At 40.0% G+C, this 22954-nt stretch overlaps 1 protein-coding gene across 3 annotated transcripts in view; it reads right to left on the bottom strand.

The window, feature by feature from the left end:
• plch2a (phospholipase C, eta 2a) overlaps positions 1 to 22954 on the bottom strand; it is a 192532-nt gene that overhangs the window by 132273 nt on the left and 37305 nt on the right. The window contains exon 1 of one of the 3 annotated variants that reach the window (XM_051426369.1): positions 18293 to 18557. The exons of the other annotated variants lie outside the window; for them this stretch is intronic. Within the exon in view, the coding sequence (XP_051282329.1) occupies positions 18293 to 18317 (25 nt within the window). The 5' untranslated portion in view covers positions 18318 to 18557. Of the gene's footprint in view, positions 1 to 18292; positions 18558 to 22954 lie in introns of those variants that run through there. 3 annotated transcript variants of the gene reach the window in all.

The following is a 22954-nucleotide window of genomic DNA, read 5'->3' as shown; positions in this document are numbered from 1 at the left end:
GACACGGGAAAGACGTGGGGCAGACACAGGGGATGCCTTAACACGCGGTATGCGCTCTACCTAGTGTTGGCACACTACTACACGACTTGTCTCAGTCCTGAGTATCTTTTGACTTGTCTTGGCCCTGTGAGTGCTTTAGATTGTCTTGGCCATCCATCACAACATTACAGTCTTTGGTCTTAATACTAAGACTGGCATTAAAGACCATTAGTTGAAATATACAGTGGTATGAATTTTCAGAGGAGATTCAGAGATTTCAGAAGAATATGTCAACTCAGGAAACTCAGAATTTTTGTGGAGATTTTTGCCTTGAAAGTATAAAAGATTTCATGAAAAATGAATTTCACCTGTGGGCAGCTTTTGCTTCATGTTTCTACCAGTTCTAGAGGGAGAGGAAGAGGAAGCTGTGTAAGCAGAAGAGACAGTGTATAGGATGATGATGTGTAGAAAGTACTCTCGCACACACACACTGCAGATCTATCATCTTTCTCTCCCTCTAACTTTCTCTGACCTCTTTCTCTGACTTTCACTGTGCACTTCTGTGTGACTTTGTTCCCCTCTTATCTCTTACAGTCTCTTTCTCTGTGTCCGTGTGTCTGTCAGCTATCAGTCATACTGTCTGCAGGGCGAGGTCGTCCTGAGCTGAGCACTCGCTTCACGGTGCGCCTTAACCTAATGAAGAACGCGGCTGCATCAAGCAGTCACTGTATTATTCATGGTGATCCCCGCCACCATGCACATACACACACACACACACACACACACACACACACACACACACACACACACACACACACACACATACACTGGCACCAGTGTTCCACCCTTACAGTTCCTCATTAAATTTTGATGAGCCAGCCCATTGGGTAGAGAATCCCACCGTAAACCATGTGTGAATTCTTTTCTTCCCACTGCCCTAAGATGCACCTGACTTTATCATCTTCTTGCTCTAACACTGTTCTTCTCTCCACCTCATTGCTTTTGCACTTAATGCAGTCTATGGTGAAAATGTCTGTGTTGTACACAATAAGATGAAAATTAGCAGATAGATTTCCATGACATTTACTGTCCTAATAGTTTCTGTGACTCTAACTAGATAGATTGCCATGCTAATGGACCCATGGCCTGTACTTCATTGCAGAAACATTGGCCCAGGTTAAAACAGAGGCAAGGTTCCATAGTTCCTAAAACGGTTACTGAGTTGTTAGAAAAGTTCTTGCACTGGAAAAGGGTTATTTACCTTCTGTCAGAGTTGAACACTGCTAAAACAGGGACATGTTAATAAACCTGATGCTAGAGTGTCTGTGTTCCCTGTTCTAGATAAGAAAACATGTACTCCTTATCTCTGTGAGTGTGACAAGACATGATAAATGAGTCTGGTATTGCACACACACTGCCTTGTGTGTGGTATGCATTCAATTATGCTGTAACTGGGTTATATTTGGAGTTCTGGTCATTAACATAGTGACATCAAAGGATCTGTAGCAGATGTTCGCAGTGTAGACACACTCAGCCATGTGAAAAATTGCTTTAGCGAGTAATTGGATTGCATGGTTTTCCTCCCATACCTGTAATAAGTCCAACATGGATGCAGATTGATTTAGCATGGGCAGATTTTTGCGCAATAGTAGCATTCAGTGGTATTCTGCAGGAAAAATAAGGTGCATATGCACTATCTCATAAAGTAAATGCAAATGAGAGTATGGTTTGTTTGCAGCATGCAGGGTATTTGTTATAAAAGCCACAACTAATTGCTTCATAGAGCAGAGGGACTAATTATTTTTTCTCCAGGAGGATTAAACCCACATAACACATAAATCACAAATTGCTCTATAGCTGAGAGGATGGAAGTCATTGTCTGAATGAGCCACCTTTAAAGCTCCTATCTGCCACTGGTATACAGATCTATTGACCCAGTCTTTACAGATGGGTCTATTTAATTTCTTTGACATTTACTTTGATGTTGGGTTTATGACTTATACTGCAGTCAGCCACCAGGGGGCGATCAAGATATTCTTCACTTTCGGGTTGCTGTCATGTCCTCCAGTTTAATCTATGTTGATGACTGGAGCTTTTTCTTAATTATCCAGATGGATGTTTTCTATGATTCTTTGGTTTTGGTTTGGCTCATTTTCTAATTTTGCTAGAGACATGATGGTGACATGACTCGCTCTCAAGGTTCATCTCTTGGATGTCCTTGGTAAATGTCATGAGATCTGCCCATTACACTCTCAGATTTCTTCCGAACAAGTACAAATATTTTACCTCCACAATGGCTTGATGCTTTCACAGCAACTCATATAGGCTAATAAGATTATGTGAAAAAGCACTGAAGAATTAATGGAGTCTTTCAGGAAGCAACATTGCACAAAAAGCACAATAACACAGCACCAAGTAAAACAGCTACTGCATATAGCTTCAGAGGGTTCTATTTTTAGCTCTTCCCCAATTCTTTCTTAAGGTGGATAAAAGCCACAAGAGTCTGACCAATGTACAGCAGCACAGGGTTGAATGGAAAATTCCATGATTTAGAACTTCTTTTGTAATCTGGATGGATCCTTTTTCCCAATTTTGACTTTTAGATTTACACATTTTATTGACTCAATACTATGATTACATGGTACGGAGTACAAGTAATATATACAATACATGATATCAGAGGTGGCCACTGTTAGAAAATTCCCTAACATCATTTACAATTGTGAACAAAAAGGTCAAAGCAAACAGAGTCTGGAATTCAAAGTGAATTTAATCTACCTGCTGAGAATCCTTTATCTCATTTAATGGCTTGTTTTCTGGTTTACATGCAGGCTACAGATATAGCAGTGTCAAACCCTTGTTGCTTATAAGCCAAAGACAGCTCTGTGATGTATGGCTTCAGGAGGGCATGGCGCGCTCTTTTTGTCTCTGTCCTGTCAGCTGGATTAGTTACAAGACAACAGGTCAAAAGACAGAGCAACTGAAAGCCAAACAAACTGGATAAAGCAGCAGACGAAAGGTAAAGAAAAAGAGACACCGCAATCATAGCAAAGCCAGAAAGCAAAGTGGTTGTGTTAAAAAAAAAAGATCTTCTCCACCATCATGCTGATAAATTGGGACATTATTGTAATTACTGACTCATAAAGCCCTATTATGCTTATCCTGGAACAGTGAGCAGTAATAATAATGAGACATTTATTTACTTGTCTCACCACTTCCTGTTGCTCTAAATGCAGCAAGGTGAGTGGCAAATTATTTTAAATTGAGTGTGGATTTGTTTTTCCCGAATGTCAATTGTGGCTAATCTGTCCTTGCATAATGGGAAAAAAGATTAGAGACAACATGAAGCACAAATAGTTTGGAGACCCAATATTGGTGATTTTACTAATCTTGTGATCATAATATTTTACCAGTACAATAGGACTGACTACATGAATGTTCCTTTCAGTGGTTTTATCCTATTGGTAAAACTAAGAAATAGCCTCTAGTCCTTCTTAATCTAGGTTAGTAGGTATTCCACACGGATCTATTCTTGGTTACTTCATAATAAACATAAATAATATAATTATTACACAGTATAACATACATTTTTTTTGCTAGTAAAATCTGCTAATACTGAAAATGTATACAATTTTCAAGGTTACTGAAGATTATCCTTTTTACTGACCACATCCATTCCCTTTATTATTATTATTATTATTATTATTATTATTAATAATAATAATAATAATAATAATAAACAAAAAAATAAGCACCAAGCAAGGCAGATAAAATGACAATAAGGAACATGAGCACCAAAGTCATAAAACAATGGAATGAATAATTACAAATAGAAGTATATCAGATATTCCTAAAAGCTTGCATGAAGAGAAACGTTTTAAGAAGAGATTTAAAAGAATTGTAATGTGTCTGAGTTCACTAGGTAGTGAGCTCCATAGTGTGGGGGCTCTAAAATAAAATCTCTCATTTAGAATTTAGAAGTGTTAAATTTAACAAATATTTAGAAATCTCTAGAAAAAAGTAATATTTTGATAGTTTGAATAAATAATAAATGAATGAAACTAATTGTCTATTGTGTATGTCAATTTTATGTATGCTTATAAGGTGTATTTTCATTCTTGTAGATATTATCTCCTGTGTGAGGCCTAATAACATTACAAGGACCAACTGTCTTTAAGTCTTCCATCAATTCCAAGCACGGGTCTAGTTCAAAGTGTGTCATAACACTGTTTCAACACAAGCCAGCACCTTGCTGCGTGACACCTTTGGTGATGTAAACACAGTGTAATCTTGTGAGGCAGGTACCCCACCTTTCCCACTCCCACAGCACATGTCGTCCTCACCCTGCTGTGTAGGCTGACAGATTCAGTGCCGGTGGAAACGGGACGCTCTCTGATCACAGCAACTGGAGCTAACTGAGGACCATGTAAGGTAACCATCATGATCAGGGAGGGGAGGGGATGTAGCTTCCAGGGGGGTGGGCAAGAGTGCACTGGCTGAGAAAAGGTGGGGATAGTGTCAGGTATGCTGTAGCTCAGTGTGGCATTGCCTGGCACCAAACACTTCCCGCTCTAGCAGCCGACTGCCCATGTTCTGCAGTAAACACAAATATACTGATCATTTTACTGACCATGAAATTAATGTTGAGAAATGTTGCTCTTTTACAGAGCTGTTTGTGTCTTGCTAGACTGGTGGCCAATTTGCAACACACACTCAACAACTCAGCCCCAAAACCACCCAAAGCACGTCTATTTTAACACACTGGTCACTGATGCTCCTGATGCATCTGAGACTGAAGTTTAAAATTAAGAGATATAAAAAATATGTACACATGTCTAGATATATGCCCGCAAACCTCTACAGGGAGACGCCCAGGAGGCATCCCAATCAGATGCCTTAACTTACTTCTTTCAATCCAAAGGAGCAGCGGTTCTATCCTAAGCTCCTGCATATGAGAGCATTTCACCCTCTCTAAGGCCACAACTTTAGTCTTGCATGAAAAGGTGCAGACCTCTGAAAATTCCTGAATGGCATATTTCTACTGCTGATCCAAAGATCATTGCAACAATAATTGCAACAAAAGATAAAATGTCTAAATTCACTAAATAGTGTCTAATTTCCAGAGTTGTAAAATCCTGTCTCAGATTATTATAACCCTCTGTACAGTGTTTTGGAATTTGAGAGGCCTTGTCATGGATCTTTTACTCAATGCAGACTTCCAAGGTTATATTTCATTGTCTCAGCAATACCTGAGGCAACACCCAGCACCAATGCAGCCCCTTTCGATCTAAAAACCCCTTAAGGACCTCAGCATGCTTTGGGCTGAGCTTTTTGTTATGTTCGTTTTTTTTCTTCCAAAAAATTGCTCTGATCTGCTCAAGAGTCTGAACTTCATTCTCAAGCTCTTTTGTTTCATTCACACAACTGCTTCCATCACACTTGTGTGTAAAACTGAGTGCGGACCATTCCCCACCTGATTCACTGTATGATGCATTGATTACACATGCTTTGCTTTCTCTTGGTGAGTTATGGACAATATGAGGGCTTTTTCACGTCAAGCCATGATGGTGTGACAGTGAGCCAACATGTGCAATACCAGGTAAAGGCCTATAGATGAAGCAAGGCAAAAAAATTGCATGTTGGGTTTTGCATGGGTTCCGAGCTCAAACTTTGGCAAAACCAGCCGGGTCTTAGAGAAATGGGTTTGGGCATGCATCACTATCTCCTATTTTTCTGTGTCTCCCACATATTAAGTGCAGAGCTGCTATCTAACAACCAATGTCACAGGAACCACTGGTTGATTTGATATTATTTAGCTGTTCTCAAAGGACGTAGTGACATTTCCTACCACTGACGTTGTCCTGACCTTTTCCTGGTTCGGGGGGGGGGCAGGAAGGTCAGCTCACCTACAAAGGCTAAAGAAGAGAGAGGGCACCCCCCCGTAGGGGAAGTCCAGGCCTGATGGGGATTAGTGATTATGTAGATGTGGGGGTGGTGGAGGTGACCCTGGTGCCATGTCTGGGCTTGGTTGCTCGGGTTGGTTAAGGTAAGAATGAGGGAAGGTAGGGTGAGGGTCTGTGTTGTTGGTGGATAAAGCTCTGATAAACCCACTGTACACTACCCGCTGGGCACCAAACAGTAGACAGACACAGTTAGCAGTGAGCTAGTGAGGCATTTAGAAGCTAAGGAGCCAGATAGATTCCTCAGAGAAAATACTACAACTAGAAGGAGAGAGAATATTGAACTTACATTCATCAGGGGGACAGAAACACAGATCCAGTGGGATGATCATGTTGTTGGGACTCTGAACAAATCAGGTTAATAGGGTCCCACACCTCATATGCGTCCCAGGGGTCTGGTTACTCTGGCCCTGCCATTAATCCTTGATAAAGTATCGCAAAAACCAATAACTAGATTTAAATGAAAATGTAATGTTTGTTTTGTGTGTGTGTGTAATAAACATTTCAGCATCCTCAGTTTAGACTATAGCTCTTATTATTTTTTCTATGACTTTGTGATTTATGGCGTTTTATGGCGTGCAGCTATAAAGGAGTATTCTAGTGTAATGGTGCACAGCTGCAGAAGAGTGAAGTAGTTAGATAATGCATTGATGCCATTATATAACTTTGTGGAGGTCGCTTTTGTGCAGGAACGTTTGGTTTGTTGGCACTGAATCAACCCAGAACGTTCTGGACTCTTGCAGACAGACTTCCCAATTAAGTCTTCCTCCTCCTCGCCTGGGGAGAGCCAGACTTCTCTGAGCAGCAGATCTCCGCCTGAATTCATCTTGGACCTTAGCGAGGCGTTCTCTAGGGCAGTGGAAGGGTGGAGAAATAGGGGGAGGACAGGGTGGGGATGTGGGAGGTGAGATGTTGGTAGAGGGGGCTGTCTGCTCGCTAATAAAACTCCAGTGGCCCACCGCCCTGCCGAGGCCCCGGCAATTAAAGCTGTGACACAGTTTGCGGACGGAGCCCACCATGAATTCTGTCTCGTCAATTTGCAGTGATGTTTGGATCATTGCACACGCCGCAGGTCACATATCAAAAGTTGGCAATTAAGGAGCAGAGAGAGAGAAAAAGCACTGCAAAAAGATAACAGACTTGGCGAGGGATTTTTGTTGTGTATCCAGGCTTATTAAGCTCATTACAGTATATTTTTAGCCAAATCATCCTACTGCAGCTCTGGCAGATAATTTTGCTAACTTTTGGGGTACACTGTTTAAAAGCACCAGCTTGAAAAAGGAATAGTGGATCTAGGATTTAAGTCCTTTTTTCCAGATTTCATCATAAACATAATATTGACAGCATCTAAATGATATGTCAGAGTTGTAACATTTCTGAATTACACTGGCTAAATGATTGGATGGATGATGTGTTATATAATGTGATGAAATGTAATGTCATCTGTAAAATCAAACACCAACTAGAGGTATAATATCAAAAACAATCTAGTGTACAAGCACAGTTAGGAACAGACCTTTTGACCAGACACCCAACACACTGTTTCATCAGCATTTAGAGATTGTGTTAGTATTGGCAGCCAGAGAATGACACACACTGGATTGCATTCACTATTCCCTGTGTGACAGACACTCAATGGTTCACCCATACTGAGCAGTAAATTTATACTTCAAGCACATATGAATCATCATCATGGTTCAGTACTGACAGGTGTAGTGTCACATGACTGCAGTTCAGTCAGCCAATTCACCTGGAATAGAGTATGTATGTAGAATATGTATTGTGATTATATTTGGTGTCAATACTCTGAGCTTGTCACTCACCACAAAGACAGCACAGCAGTGGCGACTATAGGAATTTAGAATAATTTACGCCACCAGGGAAAGGTAGACTCAGAGCCTACAGGTGGATGCTGGGGTGAAGGTGGAGTTTTGCATATTTGTAATGCTATATTCTAACAATAGAAGCAGCAGCAGAGTCAACAGAGGCTTCAAGTGAGCGCAGTAAGAATGTGCATCTTCATCACTGAAGCGATACACACCTCAATGCACTGCCAACAATCTGATATATTTAAGATACATATGAAACAACTACCGATTCAAAACAAAGTGATTCAACACGGTTCGATACGATGCAAAAGAATATGATGATATGCAATTCAATATGGTACAGATAGTTTGATTTTATTTCGTTGGTTCTTTTTAACATGCTTGAGAAACAGCAGAGAGGAATCTGAACATAAAATTATTGGTCACATTTGTAAATAATAAAAGCATAGGGCCTCTACTAATAATTATATATAGATAAATCATATTTTACAGATGCAAAGATGTTAGAAATGATGACTTTCCAAATTGATGCACACTTTTTTAATCGGTGCAATCGCATCTTGAACTTTACACTGGCGTACCAGTACAGATCGGTCAATCTTACCATCCATATCGGGTATGCAGTGAAAGAGTGAGCAGAGCACTGACAGATTAGAAGATTGGATATACTATATGTTGAAGAGATTAATGAGTGTATAGCTGTGCATGGGACGATCAACTTTCATCCGTAAAAACAACTTTGCTAATTTATGCAATTCCATCTGTTTGAGGAAGGGAAACAGTGGAAAACTTCTGAATTTGGATGAGATGTCGGGTGAAGAGAAGAGGATAACAAGCACTGTAAACTTTACAGAGACAGCTGCAGGGGAGGGAACTTCCTCAGAGGGAGGTAAATCTAATCAACAACATTATAAGATACCTCTCATTCAGTAGACAGCTCGATTTTAACTTTTTTCTGACATGTTCAGAAAGATTTTTACACATTTCTCCTACCTTGTGATGTGGTTACAGCCATCAAAGTTGTTTAAATTAATCCTCGTGAGAATGACGGGCGGCGAGTGGATCAGAAGGCAACATAACATCCTTTAACACTGCACGCTGTATGACTTTCTCTCCTGACTGTCACCTACTGTAAGACTGGAATTGGTTCAACTTGGTCTGCACAATTTTGAATCTTGTTACCAATAAATTGCTCAACAATCACAACATGTGTCCCTACCTTATGATGCAGGTTGGACCATGCTGTGTTATGTAAAGGTTTACATTTTAGGTTGTGTTATATCTTCTGGATATGGAAGGCTCAATCAGAAGAGGAATGTTATAAAGGTTATTAATATGAAATTCACTTGCCACTGGATGTTGCACTAGAGCACCAGCACCTCGGACCAAATCAATGAGACAGAAAAAAAAGAACTCACCAAAACCAACTGTGTTAGTCTTTCCAAAAATCACCATCACTAGTTTTTTACCACTGACAGGCTGGCATCGTTATTGTTATAGTGTCTGATGTCTTACTATCACTATCAACCCCCTCCAGACAAAAACAGTAATTTTACCTTGCATATAACCGTAACATCATAACAAAATAGAACTCACCAAAACAATTTCTGTTAGTCTTTCCACTGTTCCAACAATGTATATATAACCTTAAGAATGTCATTCACAAATATACTTTCGGCCTTTCATTAATGTGATGATTCACTGATCACAGTCAAATGTTGTATTAGTAAATGAAGCCAGTGAGTACTAGGTAGTTTTGTCCGGTTGTAAAAATAATTTTGGATCGGTACCCAAAGAAATATGGGCAGAGAGGGATGTTGCATGTAATACTGTAGACATCACTGAGTTGGATTTTGATGAAAATTATAGGAATAATGCACCTCGCTGCTGCACTGTCACAATTGGTGCAGACCACAGGAGCGTCATGGGTCAGAATGAGGTGACATATGTGACACTGATTGTCCAACAGAGTGTCATGACATGTGCACTGTTAGCGTGTTGAAATGTGTTATGATGAAGGTAGATGCTTTTTTGCGTGTAAGCCCAATTCCTCTTCTGCTGTGTCGCTGACTGCTTCACTGCCCCTCGGGCTTCACTATTTTCACTGCGATCCTCTTTGTCTCCCACGTATTGTTTCTTTCCTTGAGAACAACACATTGATGTGTGGTACAACAGAGCCTCAAACCACAAAGGAATTTCTGTAATGACAGTAGTCTGATGGGAGCTGGGAGATGTTCTGTTCTCAGTGTGATTGCTCTGCTTTTATTTATCATTATCGGTAACTGTGGGAGGGTGGTCCCAGAGGAGAGCCATTAGCTCTCCTTATCGTGGATTTCACTGATACGGGTCCATAAGTACTGACAAGCAATGATCAGACATCACAACAGGTCTTGAAGCAAGAAATCTTCCTCTTTTAAATGAAAGATTTCCAAATTCAGTGAGCCACATGGTATGTTTGTGTGCTGCTAGGGCTGTAGTCAACCAAATAAAATTGAAAAGACTGAAATTCTACTGACTTTTTAGACTAATGCAGCTCCACCTTTCTAGTCTTCCGAACACTCAAAGCGCTTTTACATTACGTGCCACATTCACCCTTTCACACACATTCACTCAGTGATGGCAAAGTCCATCGAACAGAAACTAACATTCACACACATTCACTTCCGATTAAGGACCGACCCGCTCTGCCTCTGAGCCACAGCTGCCCACTGCTGCTGGATGTAGGTAGCAGAATCCTACTAAAAACCTGAATGGGGAAAGGAAAGCTCCATCTTTTCACATTTGTCCTCAATATGAAATCTCGAATTGTAAACTCTTCTTATTTAGACTAATGCATTATTTCCTCTGGGTTACAGTTTCAAGAATTTCACAGAATGGCGCTTTTCTCAATACTAGTGCACTAATCTGCCTTGAAAGAAAAGGAATGATTCCATCCCTGTTTCCTTGTATTTTTGTCTTCTTTTTTGTGCAGAGCAAAGAAGGATGACACACTCATGTCTGCCAAAAACAAGTGTTAAAAACAAGCAGAAAGGAAAGGGATAATACAACGGATGCACAAATAAAAACATTAAAAACAAAGGAAAAAGCGAGACATGTCAGGTGCTGCGCAGTACATCAGACCACTCTATGCTGCAAAGAAGACATCAGCAGAGTTCTAAGTTATGTAAGAGGAGTAACAAAGAGTAGTAGTGGCAGATTTTTCTGTCAGTGTAGAAGCCACAAGGATAATCTACTTTTCCACTTCATTAGGATCTTGAAGCTGAAAGAATAACAAATTCTAAAAGGAAGTGACTGAGCATCTGTTGGCCAGCATTTCCTCTGTCCACTGTCTTATGGATGAGAGGGAGGAAAAGTAATCACCCCCCGCCTCTTAGATAACTTCTAAAGCGTCACTGTTAGCTCTCTAAAACTCTCTGCAGGGAGCAGAGGGGAACTGATGAAGCTAGACTTTCATGGAGTTTTCTTCCCTGATGCATGCTTTCTTTTCCCCATACTGCAGTATAAATGAATCTCAGATGAACCACAGGACTAACTCTGCCTCTTTCCCCAAGACACTCACAGATTGTGCCTTAGCAAACATCCCTGCAGCCATCCCTCCAGTCACAAACTGACAAGAAACACACAGCTTTCAAACCATGTGGCAGCTCGCTCCCGTGCGGCCTTTCGCTGTTAGTAGAAGGCACCATTTGTTTCCCATCCATCACAATATTGCACAACCCTTCGTCTTCATCTGCCTCTGACAGAATTTATTTCTCATTTAAGGATTTTTAAATGCTTGAAAAGCTTGTCGTGGAGGATGAGCGAGCTGTCGGGGAGTCTGCTGCGCTGTGGCGTGCCACCTGTCAAGGATTTTGTGTCGGTGTGTCAACAGAGCTTTAGTCAGCAGTCGGATCCCTGACTTTAGTGGAAGCCTACAGTGTCTTTCTATTTCACAGCCAGCATACACAACCTCCATCTCTATTTACTAACTTCTTTTAGGAGTCACTATGTAAGCTGGCTGTGGGAACAGACACCGCTGCCAAGAGAGACGTGCTACGCCGAGCCAAATCAAACCGAATTCAGGCAAAAAAACACAACGCTGAGCAGAGGGTGGAGGAGAGGCGTAGATTAGAGTTCTCCACATCATAACACAGTGTGCGGGCCTTCTTTACTGCAAAATGCAAGTATCTAAGCCTAAAAAGTCATTCCTTTAACAGACAGAAAATGAGCAGGACATGATGACTGCACCAAATGACCAAACATTTTCAGCTCACCCCACTGTAGAGAAACATTAAAGTGTTTTCTACTGCTGTGAGGCACAGAGAGTAAAAGACACTGTAAGGTAAAACAGTGCCATAGTCCACCCACAACCTCCAAAATAATATGTTACCAGCTACCAAAACTAAAAGGTGATGGAATGTGACTAAGAATACCTCTTATCTTTTGAAAAACTTTCCGAAAACTCTCTAACCCTCTGTTAGCATCTGCAGCTTCTCACACTTGTGCATGTGTATGGAAAAAGGTAACTTCGTATGACTACTCCGACTACTTTTGGCACAGATGATGTCGACCTTCAGACATAAGGTTGCTGAGATTGATCTGGGATGAAAGCGCCCTAAAACTCTAAAATAAAGTCATTTCTGAAATCCATTTTTTGGTCTCTCTTACAAGAACTCTGAATAAGAATGGTTTCTGCTCAATGCTACATTCTTGAAACAACAAAAAAAATCTAATTGTTACCTCCAGTAAGACAATCAAAAAAGAATGTTATTCCAGTGAATATAAATTTGACTCTAATAGGTAAACATTACCAATTAGAGCATAAAGGCATAGAATATCATCTAATCTATATCTACAATCTCATCTAAAATAAGAAAAAACTTTAAAGCTGCAGTAGGTAATTATCATAAAAAATAAGGCCCGGTAGATTCTTGCAAATGCCATTAGGAGTGTTTTAACGAGCCAGAGGAATCAGATTTGTTTCAGTGATTAACTGTTTCGTATCCTACTGTCAGGATATAGTAAAAGTTTCAGCAAATATGACAAAAATATTTTTTATAAACAAAACCTACTGCAGCCTTGATGAATAACCATCATATTCTAATACAATTTAATTGAATAATAATACATTTACAGATCCTATATGTTAAGGATATCACAGTTTTTTAAACCAGCTATGTTTGAGAATTCAGGATCCTGTGAGCCACTGACACTGTGCTGCAGTTTACCAGGATCTTAAAGCTGTATCGCCTAAATCTAATCAAACCAATATTGTCCTGGATGTGAGACATGCTCTCAGACTCGCAGCCAACATAAGGAGCAGAGCTGTGTGCCCTGTAGTGATTTCACTGAAGACAAAAGGAGGAATGAGACCCATCGACCTGCCCGTATGACTGTCTAAACCTCCATTCAGCCAGGTCAGAGAGGCAGCGAGCCACTGACAAAACCTTTGTGTTGTTGCTCGTGTGTTGTGTTTGTATTGTACTGTGAAGGTCTCTCTCTCTCTCTCTCTCTCTCTCTCTCTCTCTCTCTCTCTCTCTCGTGTATGTGTGTGTGTGTGTGTGTGTGTGTGTGTGTGTGTGTGTGGCGCGTGTGTGTGTGTGTGTGTGTGCTGGCTGCAGGGAAAAAGAATCAGGAGCTGACCACTGACTGTGGTGCTGAAACATTTTTTTTTTTTTACTCTGATTTGTTCTATATTCTTTCTTTGAGCAATTACCTTAATTTTGTTACGATTTTTTTTTTTAGTTAAATTGATTCATCTGTTGACACTTTTTTGGTGACACACTGCCCAAAACCATGACAAACCTGACTAGTTGCTACCACCATCCAATATATATGTCAACAAACACACTACTAACAACCTAGCGTTTGCTTTTTCTTTGACAATAAGACATTTATGTTATACAAAGATTATAGAGGTGGTGTCATGGTCAAGAGCTCGGAGCAGACTGCTGGAACTGCAGAGGAAACACAAAGAGAACTGAATTCCAGACAATTCTATTAGAAAAGACGTTAACTACACTTTTTTCTGAATAAATCTTGTTCAGACTGATGTATGGTTCAGCGGGTTCATGGAGCCAGTGTGGGTGTTCTGTAGGGTTCAGCTGAGACAGTGTCAGCAGCTCACATGATGGATTTGAAACACTCTGACTGAGTTATTGAAGGACTGCTCAATGACTGTCTACAGTAAAGCTCTAATCTGATTCCACAGAAGTGTTCATATTAATATTAAGATCTGTCAGAGATCTTTCTTTCCGCTTTACTGTTTGTTAATAGTATGTCCCTAAACAAGATTTCAGTGAAGGAGTTTTTCACAAAGTTGAAAGATCTTCTCTGGGAGTATCAAAGCATTCTGGGGAACAGGGGAGTAAATTAGACGAGACAGCTTAATGGAACGAAACCATATTACCCATTAACTAACCAGGAACACATTACACAATACAGACAGATGATATCTAACAATAGATGGTTTCTTATGGTATAATATTTCACTACAAGATATTGAATATATTTACACAAGTACACAAAATTCAACTCTAACTTCCCAAAGTGCTTTATTCTGGCACTTTTAAAAGTGAAATGTGAAGAATTTAATGCCATCTAGCAGTGAAGTTGCAGATTGCAACCAACTGAATACTGCTCACCTTCAAAACATGTATAAGAAACTACGTGTTAAAAGGCCCTGTCTAGAGCCAGTACTTGGTTGTTCCATTCTGCGCCATTGTACAAACATGGTGGTTCAAGGAGCATTCTAGTAACTTAGTCAAAAACAAACGTTTCTGTAGAGCATCCAGTTGAGAGTTTGAGGGTTAGACAATTAAACTGATGGAAAAAAGCTGATGGATAACGTCAACATATCAAATATGTAGGGAACTGTTGAGTGCAGCTGATATGGTAGGTTGTCTGCAGAGAGAGAATACCGTAATGTAAAAATAAAGAATTGTGTGGTACAAAATGTGGAGGAGCAGATTTAGCTGGATTCCCACAGCAGAAAATCTTTCTCAGGTTTTGTCTTTTTCCTTTTTTCATCAAGCGCCCTTTCTGCATCCGCCGTTAGTGCTGCTGTCACTGGTGAAAGTGACAAGCAGGCTGCTGTATCTGTGTGTGTGTGCATTTCACTGCACTAAAGTCACTGCTCTTTTTCAACCCACAAAGTGTGATAAATCACTACCATGACTACACATGCTTCCATTTCCTGACCCCGCCTCTGATAGCAGCATCTTTAATACTGCGATTGTTCTATATATCCCAACATTCATTTCAATTTTTTATCCAATCACTCCTCCATTAATGCATTAATTTTTTTAATTTGCCCATTTATCCTTTCATCCGGCCATTATTAGAATTTATCTCTGCTTATTCAATCTCTACAGACAAACCTTGATCCATTTCTTCCTTGCTCAGTTCCTCTCATCATCTCATCAGAGAGATTTACTCTGATCTAATATCAAAGCTGCACTTATATCAAATAAAGCTTTACGGTCAGGCCAAACATTACCACTCACTCTCTACAACTGTGCTCATCTTCCCCTCTGCCTCTGTGCTTTTATATAGGAGTCAAGCAGCCACATCCAAAACTCCATCTGAGCCATCAGAGGATTTTTTCTAAATGTGTCCAGTAATAATTCAGCATTTTGGAAGCAGAGCGCTGCGTGATGTGTCCTAATTTGTGTTTCTTTCTTCAGGTAATTGCTCTTTAAATGGCAGAGGACTTGTTTTAGAAACACATTTGAGAATCATCACAACAGTAAAAATTAATTTGAACAGCTTTTTTCTTACTGCATACAGGCACAAAATCCAACATCTGACTAATCTTAGTGAAAATTAGTGCTGATAAGAGCTAGGCTAATTGATCTTAACATGATTTTGAGGAAGATAATTTGAGTTTTGTTTGAAAGACTTGATGCAAGTTTGTTAAAGCTGCCATAATCAATGTTTTTCATATCAAATGACTATTTGTAATGGGAAAGGAGTTGCTCGAAGCAACAAAGCCACAGGGAATTATTAGCAACTCTGCAGTTTCCATCAGCTCTACGGAGCTTTTTAGCATCTTTTAGCTCATTATAGCTCAGTCTCACGGCTCTCATTGACCTGGTTTCCAGCCAGAGTAGGAGGCTCTGATAAACTGCACTGTATACTACCTGCTCAGCACCAAACAGCAGATAGACACAGTCAGAGAAACATAGTGGAGCATTTAGCAGCTAAAGTGATAGACATTTCGGTCAGAAGGAGAGACCAAAAACAGAGCCAAAAGAGGGTAAATATTTGAGCTACATTCAAAAGGTGGATACAAACAAGACTCCAAATGAATGATCATGTTGCTCTGTTGCTCTGCTGGATGTTTGAATAGTTAAAGGTCCAGTGTGTAACATTAAGGAGGATCTATTGTCAGAAATGGAATATAATATTCATAGGTATGTTTTCATTCGTGTACAATCAGCTGAAAATAAGAACTGCTGTGTTTTTGTTACCTTAGAATGAGTTGTTTTTATCTACAGAGGGAGTAGGTCCTCTTCTACAGAGTCCACCATCTTGAACTACCATGTTTCTACAGTAGCCCAGAATGGGCAAACCAATCAATCAGGCAATCAGTGAAAGTGAGTATGCCAACATTTGCGCTGAACTTCAATTAGTCATGAGCACAGCTTATACAGCAGGTATAGCTTGGTTGTAAACCAACCAACCATATTAAATAAATTGAATATTTGACCTGATGGTGGTTCAGCTGAAATCAAAACCTGGGCCAAATTTCATGCAAAGTCCAACCATTAAAGGGATATTTTGGGTATTTTATCTGTCCATAGTCAGACAGAGGAGAAGCAGACAGGAGTATCAGCAAGGAAGGTAAGTAATGTACTGCTGTCTACAGGGGCAGCAGAAAAACATATTTTAACCACCTGAAAAAAAGTCCCAACAAAGTGTGCGCTATATTTAGAATAATTTTACTTTTGCCGTCTGACAGACCTTTCTGATGGGAAACTTACGTTTTTCTTTCCTGTCAAAAAGGGCTGTCTAAGAGAAAGGTAAAGTGGTTAAAATATTCAAAATATAGCTGGAAGGGTGGACTATGACTATGGATAACTACCTCATAGAATCCCAAGTTATAACAATTCATTGTGTACAGACATTCTGGGAAATATCTGCAGGGTTTGGCATATTTTGTTCTGGACTGTCCAAAGTTGAGGAGGACTGAAATGGCCACCCCTATAGCCTATCCACTAGTGTGGCTAAAAGAGTGAAAAGTAAAATGATATCACCATGCAGCAAAACAGGATAAAAAGGTGTGTGTGTGTGTGTGTGTGTGTGTGTATGTGTGTGTGTGTGTGTGTGTAAAACAACATGCAGCATAAAACAGAGGGTGAACAATTGCCAATAAGGACAGGGCATAAAAAAAAGATCATGTCAGGGAAAATTCCCATGCCCCTGATGCCTTGTAAATGTGGATTTGATAAGATGCTAGAGAAGGAGTGTATTACGGTGTTTGAGATGTGTAGATACTAAACGTTTCTCATATATATTATTTATATTTATTTCTATTGTTTCACTTGTATTTGGATCTTGAGAATTACAAATGTGATGAACTGCATTTTTCATGTCTACTTGCTTGTCAGATGTGCATTATTTGGTGCTGTAGATTCCTGCATGACAACAGTTGAAAGATGGAAATAATTTTTTACTATGTACATGAAACCTGAGCCTTCTCCTATTTTTGCGGCACTGCTCCCTCATAATGACTTTCCCTGCTCCTAATTTTTATAAAAGTAGTTGACAGTCAAGTTGAAAAAAGAAATGAATGACTTTACCTCTGAAATGCGACTTGTCTCCATCACTGATTCAGACACAAATTTACCATTCAGGGCGGGCAAATGCAACATTCATTGCAACCAGCAAAAAACCCTCACACACCCAAACTGATAAGCAGACTGAAACCCCAGGCTGTAATAAACAATGTGGGAAAGACATCATGACAGAAATGAAGCCCTGCAGGATGACAGATAAGACCTAATGAGGAGGCTATTAATTCAACAGGTATTCTAAATTGATGAATGTGGTTTAAAGATAACATTGATAATAGTGTATCTTTTTTTAAATGAGGGCAGTCAAAACCTGGAATTTCAGTATGTTCAATTTTGCCCATTTCTTTGCCAAAAAAGTGTTTTGTTAGATTTATATAATTATTAAGGAGGAAGCAAGAATTTAGACCTTGAGACGCTGGGACTCTCACCTGATGATTTTAACATGAACATGAATGACCATTAATGAATGAATGAGAATGAGGACCCAATTAAAATTCCTCATCATCTAGCTCTGTTTAAATTGCACTAGACAGCCAATTTAATATTGTCAAAATCTAGAATAATTATACATCCCATCCATCATATCACAGGTGGAGCACTCTGATAATCCAACTTTTAATAAAACAATCTGAGCAAACCAACGGAACCACAATAAAAGGCTACTAATACAACCACTCTGAATGAAAGAAAAATAAAAAACAAAGAGCAGCAGACAAAAGGCAATAGTAGTAAAGAAGGAGTTACGTACTGAATCTCTGAGGCTCCAGCTCCATGCTGCTTGCCGCTGAGTCGCTAAAGCAACTGACACCAAAGAGACAGAGAGTGGGGAGTAATGCACTGCCAAGCTCTCTCTACCTCCTGCTCTCTCTCTCTCTCTCTCTCTCTCTCTCTCTCTCTCTCTCTCTCTCTCTCTCTCTCTCTTTCCTGTCTGTCTCCCTGTGTGGATGGCTCTCTGCTGTGATGGCGCTAACCTAATTTTCCTCTTTTTCTGCCTTTTCTCATTTTCCATTTCTTCCTGTAATGACTCTTCTTCACCTCACCTCACTCTGCCTCTGCCCGCCCCGCCCCCTCTCCCTTTTTCTCTCTCTCTCTTTCAGCCTTGGTTGCCATGCACACCAGCCATGTGTAAAGATACGTACAACATGTGATAAAAGTAGTGGCAGACAGATCACGGGTTGGCTGGGTTATCCTCTGATATTACTGTCTATCAGGTGCCGTGACTGACATCTATCTGAGCCCTAAATATCAGACTTTTCTCAAGTTCAGTGTCAGAAACTGTCCAGATGTCCTGTTGGTGAGCTAGAGTCTCCAAGTCATGATTCAACACGACTAACCCTTGACTGGAGTCTCAGCTTCTTTTGATGAAAATGCTTTTTAGTCATCACATTTTTATCCTTCGACAACAACTCAGAATGTTTAAGTTGATGAAAAATGAATGAATCTATGAAAACATATTAGTTTTTAGTATCAAAGATCCATTTTTACCTTGTCAACGTAAGGGATGGGAATCAAGAACCGGTTCCAGTTGAGAACCAATTCCAAATAGTCCGATCCAGAATTGTATGCCTCCAAGCTTATCAGTTTCTTTTATCGATGCGGGCATGTTTTTCTGACAGTTGCACATTGCAAAACAATGATCTCAAAACTCATCTACAGTGCTGGAATCATGACCAAAGTGTAGCTTCATTTCACAAAGAAAAATGACAACAGTGCTAGCTGTAATGTCTGTAAAAAGATCATTTCAAGTATGAGCGGACACACCAGCAATATGCTGAAACATCTCTCTACACAACATGGGCTTAAATTCCAGGCCATGGCCATGTATTTGATTCATGCATGAGTGCAACTGCTTCCAAGCTCTATCCAGTTATAATAACAATAATAAATTATTTTAAAGTGTTTAACAAATGTTACACTCACAATAAGGTTACTCTTGTCAGTTATTGAAGAGATTGAAGATACTCCCATGTTCTGCTGCTGTTGTGACCCAGTTACTGAGAAATATTAAAACTTTAAAAACACTCAACATCATTTAAGACATATTTAAGTTGTCTAAAAGCATATTCAGAATGATCCCCTGTGTCTTTACACACTAACCAGTTGTTGTAAACAGTTTGTAAACAGGTTATGGAAGATTATGAAAGAGTCGTACTCTAAATGTTACATTCCAATTTTGCTCCATAAGGTGTGAAATAGTGAAAAACAAAAAAAAATGACTGCACAAAAGCAGGCAAGAAAACATCATTTGGGCCACTGGCTGCCTTCTTACTGACATTTTGACAGAGATAAAAGATGACATGTACACATATACACACACATTCCTCCACAAACACTTAGGGTGCTGGGGTATGAAATGAGACTGTTTCCATGGCAGGATGTCACAGGCCTGACAACAGAGCTCACTCTCCCCAGACGCCTCAGTTATACTGTTTTCCTGCGCAATTCATTTCCCAGTGGTTTATTTTTTCAACAGACACCTGCAGTTACCCAGAGGGAGCCGCTTAATCCAGAACGCCAACTTAATCTGACACAACTCCCATTTATGTTCTTGTGTTCTGCTGTAGCACACAGCGAGCAGAGGGCAGACGAATGAGCTCAACATTCTAGTTAATCCACCAAACAAAGCCTTCAATTAGCTTTGGGTTTGAGGTTTTATTTCTGTCTCATAGAGTGGAAACTTCAAATTAAATTTTGGTCTGTGCTTGGTGGAATTCAGAGTCATAGGTGTGAAAATACAAATGGGAGATGTGGTTTTTTTTTATGCTAACCGATGGTGATGCCAATATCACAGAGTTTAGTCCAGTGGACCATTAACTTGCACTGAGTCTGATTGGATGAGACTGAATATGTGCCAGCTTTAAGTATGGATGCTTTAAGGGAAAACTGGATGCAGCATTGGAGGCAGGGCTCTGTTTATTCTTAAAGAACTTGCTCAGTGGCAATTAATGAAGTTTGCTGGCTCAGAAAATGGGTATTGGTTTAATTCAAAATCCATCTAGAACAAGCATTGAGAGTGGTCGCCATGGTTACCAATCAGTGTCACTTGCAGTTGTATGCCTGTCTGGCAAAACTTATTTTATTTTATTTACTTATTTATTTTTTACTGGCTGGTTCTTGACTCCATCTCAATTATTTGGATTCTTGACTTGGACTCAAACCTCTTTGGACTCTTGACTCGACTAGTCCTGGTCTTGGACTCAAAGACAGTCTTGACAACAACACTGTGATCAAAGCTTTTCCACTGGAGTTGTTACCTTACTGTATGATGTACTGGTGAAGTCACTGACCTATTGGTGGTGCTAGATGAAAAGTTGGGATCAGCATGTGATTAGGATTTCAATGAATATGTGTACTAAACATAAAGGCAGCTCATTACACTAATTAATCTCCATCTGACCCGTTGAAGTCATGCTAATTTGTTTAAACAGCTTTTGTAGAGTTTCTTGGCTTGTCTTGGCCATCGATGATACACAGTCCATCACCTCCTTTGATGGACTTACCCATGGAATTCAACTGGTGTTCTGACAGACATGAGATCATAATGTGGATGGATTCAGTCTGTGATTTTGGCATCAGGTTGTGACCACATTTCTTAAGGGAATCAATGGCAAATAAATGCTAAATCTTTGTAAATGTGTGTGTGTTCTGCCCAGATGAGAACCTTTACACTTGAGCAGTCTAAACCGCAGGTAGAGGCTAATGAAGCCAGTCTACACACCTCAGGGATTATTGAGAAGCCAATGAGCTACCACTGCTTTCAGCCAGTAACACTTAACCTTCACTAGCATCAGTGCAGACTCATTGATATGTGACCACACACCAGTGAGCTGGAGCAGTATGATGAATGTTAGAAGTCACTGGAGAGAACGTTTGTGTGGAGAGGGTAATACAGACAGAAATGGAGGTACTGGCAGGTAGTTTTTAGCAGTTGTTGTCCGCTGATTGATTTAATTGGATATTTATTGAGTAAGTGAAGAGTAAACACCAGTGTGTGGCATTATCTGAACTGATCTGAGTGAGAAATTTTGAGAATATCAAAAAATGTTTCAAGGAATATGACAAGGGGGGAGTGCACACAAAGGTTAGGCAGTCAACAAAAATGAATAATGGAGTAGATCGGCAATGAAAACAGTGCATAGATGTGCAGCCTTATGGAGGTGTTCAAGGTGCAAAAGACATAATGCCAGGTGGATGTAGGCTGTAGAAAGACAGAGTGAGCACATGGGCCAGCTTTTATAGCCTTGGGGCTCAGGTGAGCTTCATCATCTGACAACCCCGCCATGTCATCCTGTTGAGGTTGCCAGTCAAACTGACCTCATATAGAGATCAGGCAAAAATGTTATTTGGTTGGCAAACTACCAGCATGCAGATGCAGCTATCAAGTCTTTACAAAAGCACTGTTTGAGTCTCTTCAACATCTACTGCTTCTACTAACTGCTAGCAACATTGTAGCTAAGGTGGCACCTTTCAGTACAGCGCCACTGGGCGTTAGAGAGTGGTAACTACTCTGCTGACCAACTGTAAATAAGACTTTATGTTATGCTTGGCAGTTCCTATTAAATGATTACAATAAATCGTCTTCAGCACAAAAGGCACGAGGTCATCTCGAACTGGTGCAACCTTTTCCTTCATCGCCCCTGTTGTGTAAATGCGGAGAGCCATTTGATCACAGAGGTATTTTTGTATGTAGGGCAGCCACTCCTATGAGAGCATTTTGTTGCACTGTGTCCCCATTCATCTACTTTCACAGACAAATATTGGCTTTTTCCTCGAAATCAACAAGCTGAAGGAATTTACATATGATCGTGGTGGATGGCGAACTCTTTTTTTGTGTTTTTTGATGTGATCAAGTAATTCTTGTTTTGCCTGCTTTGTTCGCACTGCCCTTCATGTATCCACGAAATTAGCTTTGAGTCAGTTCAGTGGTCTTGAGGGGGGGGGGATAGATTAGTTCTTAGTTAGTTAGATTGAGCAGCCAGATGTAACCTGAGGGAGGAGGAAGGAGAACAGCATCAAGACATTGATTTATTCATTTGAGTGGCTAAGAGGCTTTTCTGGCACTGGCCCAGAAACACGCTTCTTTTGAGGCTGCAAACTCGTTTTTAGCTCCACTCATCAGGTGCTATCAAGTTTCACTCTAATAATCTAATTACCATTCAGTTATTCATCTCCACTCATTTTCACCCTCCAGTTTCTTTTCTTTTAATTTTCTCTTTTACTTGTTTTGCTCCTGTAGATTAGATCAGAGTGTAGCATTATTTTCAGTTTTCAAAGTTGATGTTTCACTGTACTATTAATACCAATATTTTCCTTTTTTTTTACTGTCTTACAATTTCAGCAGTTCTATACCAGCATATTCAAAGAAAGGTTAGAAGATACGCTGGACTAAAGACTACACAATGTTTTTTTC

This window comes from Dicentrarchus labrax, unplaced genomic scaffold, assembly GCF_905237075.1.
Source record: "Dicentrarchus labrax unplaced genomic scaffold, dlabrax2021, whole genome shotgun sequence".
Lineage (NCBI taxonomy): Eukaryota > Metazoa > Chordata > Actinopteri > Moronidae > Dicentrarchus > Dicentrarchus labrax.
This window is presented reverse-complemented; position numbering and strand designations above follow the sequence as displayed.